Source organism: Pagrus major, chromosome 24 (assembly GCF_040436345.1).
Source record: "Pagrus major chromosome 24, Pma_NU_1.0".
NCBI lineage: Eukaryota > Metazoa > Chordata > Actinopteri > Spariformes > Sparidae > Pagrus > Pagrus major.
The window spans coordinates 6,643,479-6,653,754 of NC_133238.1; the positions used below are offsets into that span (position 1 = coordinate 6,643,479).

The 10,276-nt window shown below is 45.2% G+C and overlaps 1 protein-coding gene across 1 annotated transcript in view; it reads right to left on the minus strand.

Moving 5' to 3' along the window:
• LOC140992114 (fibroblast growth factor 14-like) overlaps positions 1–8,077 on the minus strand; it is a 68,291-nt gene extending 60,214 nt beyond the window's left edge. Inside the window, exon 1 of the mRNA XM_073462373.1 lies at positions 7,984–8,077. Coding sequence (XP_073318474.1) covers positions 7,984–8,077 — 94 coding nt within the window. The remainder of the gene's footprint in view (positions 1–7,983) is intronic.
• Between the last annotated feature and the right edge of the window lie 2,199 nt (positions 8,078–10,276).

Consider the following 10,276-nt stretch of genomic DNA (forward strand, 5'->3'; position numbering starts at 1 on the left):
TTAGTAATCATTATGAACTAACCTTAGGTGCTTTAAGAGCACATTTTTTATACTAAACTCTACTCTAGTGTGTAAGACAACAGCAGAAGCCATACAGATTTACCATGATGCATATTGCATAAGAGATATTGGATCATTTTTGTCTTTTTCACCTGCAAAGCTCAGTTCAGTTTGGTTTATTCTGGTCTGATTATATAACTGACCTGTGTGACTGCGCTGTACGTGTTTGTGACGGGTGTGATTAGTTGACAGCTTGCGAGTGTGTGTGTGTGTGTGTGTGTGAGGTATGACGTACATGTTCAGATGAAAGCAGACAAAGTCATAAAGTTCTTTCTGCAGACTCAGTGTGTTCGGGACGACGAGGACGTGAGCTAATGAGTTCACTCACACACACATACGCATAAAGGGAGCATATTAGAGGACTGCACCAAAACCCTCTACGCGACCTTAGAGGACACACATCACTATGATGTCTGTCACTATTTTGTCAACTCATCACCTTTGGACAATGTAACTGCATGCAACTGAGAGACAGAGACAGAGAGAGACGCACACAAAATTGACTTTGTCGCAAGCTTGATGAAAACATGATGTGCATATTTTTTGATCCACAAGGTCTTTGCATAGTGTATTTAAATACAATGAAATTAACAACATAAATCTGAAGTGTGTGTGTGTGTGTGTGTGTGTGTGTGTGTGTGTGTGTGTTTGACGGCCTTTCACTTACAGACACAGATCCAAGTTGGCACAAACCCCACAGCTATACTCCAGCGTCTGAATAAAATATAAAGTACAATGCCTTAATGGCAACCCTTCAGAGGTGAGCCGGCATATGTGTGTATGTGACTGCGTGGGCGTAGACGCCCACATGTGCTATAAAGGGTGAAAGTCTCTATCTGGGTCACGCCACATGGGACACAAGACATTGAGTAACTTTGTGCCTCATTCCTTTTAACAATGAATGATACTGATGCTGAGGGAGTCCCATTTACAACAGTGGAAGTCCATTCACACAGTTTCAGCTGTCTCGGACAGAAATAGCAGCGGGACCTGACCTGATCACTGAACACATATATAAAGAAAGGTGAGTTCCAGGCTCCGTCTGCCTACACACAAGTCATTCACAGAAAACGATGCATGCATGTATTCAGCTGTTGCTGTTTGTATTTTCATGCAGCTGACAGAAGCCTTCCTGCTTACTGAACAGAGTTGCATCTGAATTCACATTCGACCGGTGAAGCATGGGGTGGCTTTTAATGCAGCTGCAATGCTCTGGCTGGAGGTACCAAGTTAGCTCTTTGGATCCCTTGTCCTCTACCACACTGACTGGCGGCATATTGGTCCCAATCATTCGGCACACCAACTGGGACCGGCCCGCGCCACACTTTCTCCCCTCCAACTAGCAGCAAAGTGATCTCTGGCTGCGAGCCATGTTTGGACATGGCAGATGAGTGCTCTTCTTAATGTGGGACAGCAGAGTGCTACAACTACTACTAAACTGAAGAGCAGAATTAGACTTTCCTTCTGGAGGAAATGTTCCCACACTGAGTTCCGTTAAACATCCTCCATTTTTTACCTCAAACTGCTTGCGAGGGAGGCTGTTTCACCTGAATTCACCTATAAAGAGGGAAAAAAAGGAGAGAGTGTTCTGTACCGGACTCCTCCACCCCTAGCAGCCGGATCAGCACCTTTGTCCTATCCTCAGTCCTAACAATTGTGCTAATATAACACATAAAGTTGTTTTGTGGGTCTGCCTGGCTAGGTGCGAGTCATAAAAAACAGTGTGGTCAGGGGGTTTTAAAATGGGGCACAAGACCAAACTGAAACTGAAGAAATATCCATTGTGTTCCCTCTGTTGCATTTAGCCGTGATAAATGGCGTGCCCCCCTACTGACCCGTTCCACTCTGCCTCTGATCTGCCAGAGTAGGTAAATCATGCCAGTCCTACAGTGATCCACAGATGGAAGAAGTGTTTAAGCTGGTGCACAAAGCCAAACTGAGGACACACACGTGAAACATTACATTACACTCTGGTGTGGTTTCAATCATACAGGCTTGCTAGCCTGACCGCCAGCTTGTGTGATTGGCCACTGCAACATGACACTGGGCTGTGTTTCCTCAAAGGTTTGGTCTGTTTCAACTTTTAGATACTGACAGAAACAGAGACAGAATTTTAAATAGAAAATTCATGACACAAATGTTAAGTAAAACTCAACTACTACAACAAGATAACTAACAACAACAACTGAAACTTTTAGCTTGCTTCTTATTGAACTGCCCACAGACATACAGATGCGAGCCAACATATACTGTACACTTCCCTACACACTAAACAAAGCTGTTTCTCTCTTTTCCCGGTGGACCTTCACTAAATAGTGCAATTCAGAGGAAAAACGCCAACAAATGCTGAGTCAGCAAAACTCCGCCACCTCCCCATCCACAGCCCGCTCCATATTTCACCACCAACTGCTGTGTGTATTACACTTAAATCCACACATACACACTTCGACGCCAAGGGAGAGACTTCATACGTTTTCTTTAATTAAAAGAGAAGGCGACAGCTAAATTGTGCCTGCTGCTATAAATCTGTGAGCCTGGCTGCAGGATGCTGGTGGGAACTTCCTAGTTTTCTCTCGACGACAGCGTACAGCACATACCGTTCTTCTTTGCATTCACACCGTGTGTGGGCGGGTGAGGCATTCTTTCGTTAGCCGATCACCTCACGTGACAAATCGACATATGCAAAAGCCAAGTTTCTGAACTCCTGTTTGCAATCGCTTGCATTTAAACAACATCTCTGCAGCTGGCTTTACACCAGAGATACAGGCAAAACATTGAGCCTGTCACAATCCAGTTCAGTATGGCTTAATAGCATATTGCCACATCAGATACATGTGAAGTGATGAAAAATGGATTAGGATAAAGGACATTTTTTGATTAATTTAGTCAATAAAATGCCCCCAACAAATGAAAAGTACACCAGAGTCCAATGTCATTAATTAAATTTGTATATTTTGCCACGCAGACCTAAAGGTGTTCAAGTCACAATTACATAAAAAGGGAAAAACAAGTTGAGAAGATAATGTTTTGTATTTTCATTTAGCTAAACATCCCCTGCGGTTTAAGCAGAAAAAAGTATAATTGCCACCTTGACAGTGGACCAGGATTGGCTTCCAAACTATTTGTGATGTCACAAATCACACTGGAAGGCCCGCCTCTTAAAATCAGATTTTCACTGAGCACATAGAAAATGTTTTTTATCAGATGAATGTGAAAACAGCCTTCTAACATCAAACCCTGCACATAAATCATTATACAAAGTGAATCCAGTTTTGACTGGAGGGGGACTTTAATCAGTCAACTAGTTTGACAATCAAAACATTAACTCAAGGTCCATCTACTTGGTTTCTCAGGAGCTCTTAACCACATCTCATGGCCTTCAACGAGAAGGCTACTTCTATATAGTCATTACGTTTACTCTTAATGCCTGTCACCTGATCCCATTCTGATTTATCCATGTTAATAAGTAATTAGATTAAAACTCTTCGTCTGATGATGAATTGAGTAAAGAAGCTGCTCTTTGGTCTGTTGTTGATAACTTTAGCTTTCTCAAGAAAATAACTATAAATGATCAACCAGATCTGTTGGCTGTAGGCTTACATGTGACCCGGGTGTGATCGATACTGTTACAGCTATTAATCAATACATTACCTCATCACTATGCATCCAGCAAACGGCTTTAAAAAAGCTATATTCAAAAGTTTCATCTCTCTTTCACCTGCTGGTCTGATCAAGATCTTTACCACAGGAGGCGGTGGTGCTCATATTGCTGTTATCAAAAAGGGCCACCAGAACTGACAAAAAGTTCATTATAGCTGCTTTAAGTCAAAATCAGGCCCTCTTTCATCACTCAGTATATCGTGGCCTATGTAACAGAAAGACATTGATTTATTTTAACTTCAAAAGGACAAAAATCAGGCATAAGTATACTAAAAAATCCAACAGTGGCTCAAAGTCTGTCAATTTAATGATTTCCACAACTAAAGACGGCGTTTGAAACTGCAGGGTGACTTCAGTCAGGAGGTTAGGCTCAGTGTTGTTAATATCCCTGTATCACAGGGGTGCACACACGCTCTCTCATGAATCCAGCGAGTCTAGCTTCAAGCCAATTCATCAAATAGGCAAAGAGGAGCACAATATAAAAAGGAATTACAGCGGAAACACAGAGCCCAGAGGACACAAAGAAAAACATAACCCCGTCTTGTGACACTGAAAATTGCAGGCAGTGGTGTGTTGGCAGGCGGCGGAAAGAGGCTGTGAAAAATTCTGCAGTTGGTACAACTGTTAAGTAAATTAGTCCGTTCACCTGTGCCAACACATCAGTATTGACTTTGTTTTGTTTGGTTTCACCTTTAATCTGCAAGATTAGAGGATTATTTCTGGCGCTAAGGACTCGCTGCTTTTGTGTTTTCCCACAGATAACTTGTCGATCGCACATGGCAGGCTCTTTTCTTTAAATGTTTGTTGGTAGATACAAATGTATTCCTCAGGAAAGACCTACCAGCCTTTCATAAAACTGTACAGATGTCTTTCTTATACATGTGTCTGTGGTTGGTAGTCTTATTTATCTGCAACAAAGTTTTATGCATCACACAAACACAGAGCTGTTCATGGTTAATGTGATGACACACACTGTGTGTTACGTCTGCCTTCATTTGATTTATTACGTCCTTGTTCTTTTTACACATCAGCTCCAAACCAGAGGGACAGTGCTTTCGCAATCACTCAAACAACTGGAGAAAAAAAAACGACTCTTCAGCATTCAGGAACAAAGAGGAGACACAGCATTAATGTCTTTGACCTCATCACACCATCAGAATATCCACTCAGTCCATTTTGTTTTATCTTTTTCTTTTCACTGCTCGGTGGTTTCTTCCACACCACCACATAGCGATGGTAATGTATAGATAAATGCAGCAAAAGACTTGGAAAGTGCCCACAGTAATAAACATGTTGCATTATGGTAACTGAGTACAGTGTACATGGGCTTGTTGATGCTCCATGGAGTGAAACCATCTCCATTTACATTGATTCCCTATAAACCTCGCTATCACTACGCAATTTTGCCTGTAGTTGATTGTTGAGTCTCGTTCCCAGGTCGTCAAATACTGATGCTTTGGGTTAGAATTTCGGGCCAAATACCGCCTCAAGCGTAAGGATTTGATGATCAACTATCTTTCTCCAGAATCACCTTCCCTACTTTTGAATAGAATTCTGTTTTTCGTGTGTTTACTTGATTGGTAGGTGTCTCCGCTTCTCAGAGATACGGTGGCGATAACTTGCTGGTCCCCGCTCAGGCCTCATAACCTTTGCCTGAATATATCTTAATGGCTCCAAACAACCAGGCAGGGACAGTGCAACCACATGACATTTTTTTTAAATGTTGCTTTAGAAAGGTTAGAAATGGCTAATGTCACAGACACAATATTCGTGCTAAGCAAAGGTTAGCTTGGTCGGGTCAAAGGAGAGTGGAGAGGAGAGAAAAACACTCCAGTCACAGATATTTTAGCACAACTAGGGCTGCAACTAATGATGGTACTCATTATAGGTTTATCTGACGATTATTTTCATGATTAACAATAAAAATATGTGAAAAGTGCTCATCACAATTTCCCAGAGCCCAAAGTGCTGCCTTCAAATTGTTTCTTTTGTCCAAACAACTGTCCAAAACCCAAAGACTCTTCATTTACTGTCCTACATGACGGAGAAAAGCAACAAATCCTCACACTTAACAGGCTGGAACCAGAAAACGTTTGATGTTTTTGCTTGAAAAATGAGTCAAACGATTAATGTCAGAATAGTTGGCGTTTGATTTTCTTTCGACCGACTCATATACGATCGACTTATTGTTGCCGTTCATTGGGCCAGTTGGTTGGTTTGTGGTGTACTTTGATGAGGTGCCCTTGAGCAAGGCACAGAATAGCAACCAGCTGCAGGCCACTGACCTGCCCGTAAAGTGTATTCTCCTTGCAGTCCGTACAATATATGTAACTTATAATTTAATGTGTCAGCAACTTCTAAGGGAAATTAGTATAGATTATTTTGGCTGACATTACATTAAGGAAGTGGTCACTGTTAACTGCAGTGCTGGCTTTATATTTGGACTGCAACTATAGTTACTGTCATTATCAACTAGTTTATCAATAAGTCTATAAGATGTAAAAATAGTAATAATGACGAAGGGTTCAAATACATTACAACACACTGCAAGAAACTTTTAACTTGTTATGAAGCAATCAAGTATTGGACCACTCATACAAAAATACCTGTTACTCTTTGTAAATGCAACTGTAAATCTAACTAACTGTGAGACTTCCTCTAAATCAGTTGGATAATCTATTCTTACTATAATCCCATCCTTAAATAAATGGACTGTGTTTCATTCACACACTGGTGGCAGAGGCTAACATGTAAGGCATCACCTGTACACCACTGGAAGAGCCACTGGGAGCAAACTGGGGTTCAGTATCTTGCCCAAGGACACTCTGACATGTAGACTGCATGTAGACCGCCTACCCTCCGACTGGTGGACGGCCGCTCTACCTCCTGAGCCACTGGAGCCGCCCAGAGAGTAAAATAAGTAAGTCAATGACAGAATGTTTTGGTCATGGTTTCAACATTTCAAAGTCTCAAATGGGGGTCCGTGGTCTAAGTTGTGTCAGTTTAGGGGTCGTTGACATGAAAAAGTTTGAGAACCACTGCTCTTAAACACATAAGCAGCACACAGATACTGTCAGGCAGCACCTATGAAGCTCAGAGATAACAAAAGGCAGTGATGAATCATTAAAAACACAATATCTGACTGCCAACTGACTTCAAAAAGTTGCTTTGGGACCTGCTGTTGTCCTCTAAACACTGTGCTGAGGATATAGAGGCCAACTCTGTGATGCAGTGTCAATAAGCCAATAATGTCAACAATGTCCACTTCCTGTTGCAACGCCAGTGTCAATCTCTGCCGTGCTCTCCATCAGACGGGAGGGAAAATCCGGTGTTAAAACAAAGCAAACTATTCGGCTTGGTCAAAGCTTTGAGCAAATGTGTCTCGTAACCGTCTGAAGCGCATGACTCAGAGAATCAAAGCACCTGCTGCTGCTGAATTAAGCTGGATTTCACTCTTTATTCTATCAACCCTGCAGCCTGTTGATGAACACAGCCGGGGACATGTGACAGAGGGCTGTCCCAGAGGATCTTTGAAGTAACATCTGCACAGATCTAAGTTGAGGAGATGGACATGTTGCCTGTTAGTGTGCCGAGCCTGATGGTTGGACACGATGAACAGCTCACCTGGATGGAAAAACTTGGATTAAACATTGTAGGACCCCCTAAAAGTCACTCCCTCCGAGGAGGTCTGCTTGAGCACAGCATCACATCCCATCTTCGATCTCATGAGATGTTTGTGTTCACAGTCTGACTGAAATGTCTGCAGCCATAAGACAAACGCACACTGTCTCCACTCTCTCCTATGCACTGAACATCCACAGTGGAAGTCTAAATAAGGCCATGTGCTGTTTAATCATGCAGGTTACTGGAGCCTGAACGGGTCTGCATGCTGCATTAGACTTGATTTTCTGCAGCATCTCTGCCACGCACGGCACGAACGCACTCTTCTCTCGCACGCACCGCCACTGTAGTCGGTTTCTGTGCTAATAAGTTATCACCTCCCGCCTCCCTGTGGCCCCCCCATCCCCCCTTCCTCCCCCCCTCCCTGTAGTGCACTCACTTGCTGCACAACTGCGATTGCAGAGAAACACCAGCAAGCAGTGCGGTCTCGGGAGCGCATATACGCACGCACATTCCTGCGCGCACGCACAGAAGAAGAAAAAAAAAACACACGCAACAAAGTCTTTCTCTATGACACCCACACCCGCACGTACACACACAGGGGAGGAACACACACATGTACACACACACAACAAAACTCACCAGTTGGGTTCTTGTTTTTCTTGAGGCTCCTGCCACAAAGACACTGCAGCATATGCGATCCTTTGCTGAAAATGTTGTTCCAAATAAACCGCATGGATTTGGCCGAGACGGGGGAGGAGGGTGAGGTGCAGGAGGAGGAGGAAGAGGAGGTGGGGGACGAGAGGCGCTCCGGATGCGGCAGCCTAAAATTCACCCACCGCATGGGGGCTGATCCGCCCCCTTGTTTGCATGCCAGCAGAGCCGGCCAGCTGTTGGGCTCAGTTCGGCGGTGCTTCGGCCCCCCAATCTGCACCATAGACAAGAATAAGAGCAGGAAGCCCGGCTCGTCGCCCGGTTTCTCGCCCGGTTCCTCCACGAGCCCAGAGACCAGCAGCCGCACGTATTCCGCGTCGACGTCGTCCCCGTGCGGCAGGAAAAGAGCAACCGCTGCGGCGCTTTTCTCCGCGGTCTCCTCCTCCGGCTGCCCCAGCGGCCGGTGGTCCTCAGCGGCGGAGGATGGGTCGCTGCTGCTGCCGCCCGGCCGCCGCGGCGTGAAAAGCCCCCGAGCGCTCCTCTTCAAATGGCGTCGTCTGCCGCGCGGCGCGGGGAGAGGAGCGGCAGCGACGGACAGGCATGCGGCGGCGCTAGCGTGAAGTCGGCGGTACGCGGCAGCTGTCGGCTTCTGCACAAAAAACCATTGCATATTAGTGGGGATGGCAGGGGTCGGTGCGGCTGTCCGTCCGGGAGGGGAGGAGGAGGGGAGGGGTGCGGATACCGTGCGTCCGTCAGAAAGTCGGTGGCATCCCTGTACCCGTACAGCAGGCAAGTATACTGCAGCAGGGGGGCTCCTTTCCAAACACACACACTCAGACACACACACTCACCGCACACACACGCTAGATGCAGAATCGTTTCCAGCAGCAGGAGCAGCTGCCTCTCCGGGCTCTGGTCAGTGGGAGCGCATGCAGCGCTGGACCGGGCAGGTGAATCACTGCAGGGGCTCTGTGCACTATCACACTCTGTGTTTTCCTCTTTAAAAAGTCCTTATGAATATTTCATCCGCGTTTCGGCCTCCACTTCTCAATAATCCATAAGCTCCAATGCGCCAAGATGCTGCTGCTGTCTGTCTGTCTGTCTCCTCTTCCTCTCCTCTCTCCTCCTCCTCCTCTTCCTCTTCCTCACCTTGCTGATGAAGAGCTGCCGGAGTTTGGCTCTGCTGCCTCCCACCACTCCAGAGAACTACACGGAGGAAGAAGGAGTAGAAGAAGACCGGGTCCGGCTCGTGGTCCTCCCGCGCTCCTCTGGTGCTTCAGCGTCTCGTTCAGCAGCGCTCGAGATGACCGACGGCCGGTGGGGCTCGAGGAGTTGCGCTGACTATCTATACCCAACAGTGACAAAGCTGGAGCTGTTAAACACAGCGCCTGCTCCGGTTGGCGCCTTCAAAATAAAACAACCCCTGATATTTTTAAATGAACACACTTTCATGTACCCTATATCTGGAAGTGCATTTTCTTTCTATTAGTTATTTGTATTGTCTTGTCATTTAAGTATGTATTTTCTTAATCTATTGAATGAGCATTCTTATCAAAGTCTGAATTAAACTGCTTAATGTAGAATGATATGGTGGATGCAGCAGTCCAAGAAGGCCCATAGTAAAGCAGGCAAATATAGCAGGGTAGTAGCCTAACAATTTAATGGTATGCACTTTCAACCTTAAATTACCAGTCCTTATTTGTTATCTAGGCTTTATTTATTAACTTTAATTTTCAGGGCAAAAACACGTTATAATAACCAAAACAATAAAGAATAGGCCCATCCTTCAACTGACAATAAAACTATGACATACATAAAACTGGAAATATGAAAACTTCATTCAAGTGTGCATACATATGACTCCCTTGTCATTTCTTTTTCAATATCTGGCTTGCTCTGGTTTACCCTCGACGTTTATTCTGAAGGAAACCGTTTTTTCCGGTTCGCCCGTGCAGTCCTACTATAGCAGCTGCTTGCAGTTACGTAGACACGTGGTTCCCACACCGTCAGTATCTGGACGGACTGGATGGGAACCGTAAAACATTATTGAAGCGACGGGGGGAGAGATGCAGTCATTGATCTAACAGACCACCACATAGAGTTATCCCTCTCTCTCTCTCTGTCTCCCTCCCTCTCTCTTTCTCTCTCTCTCTCTCTCTCTCTCTCTCTCTCTCTCACCCCCTCTCTCTCTCTATCCTTCTCACCCCTCTCTCTCTCTGTCTCTCTCCCTCTCTCACCCCTCTCTCTTTCTCTCTCTCCCTCTCTCACCCCTTTCTCACCC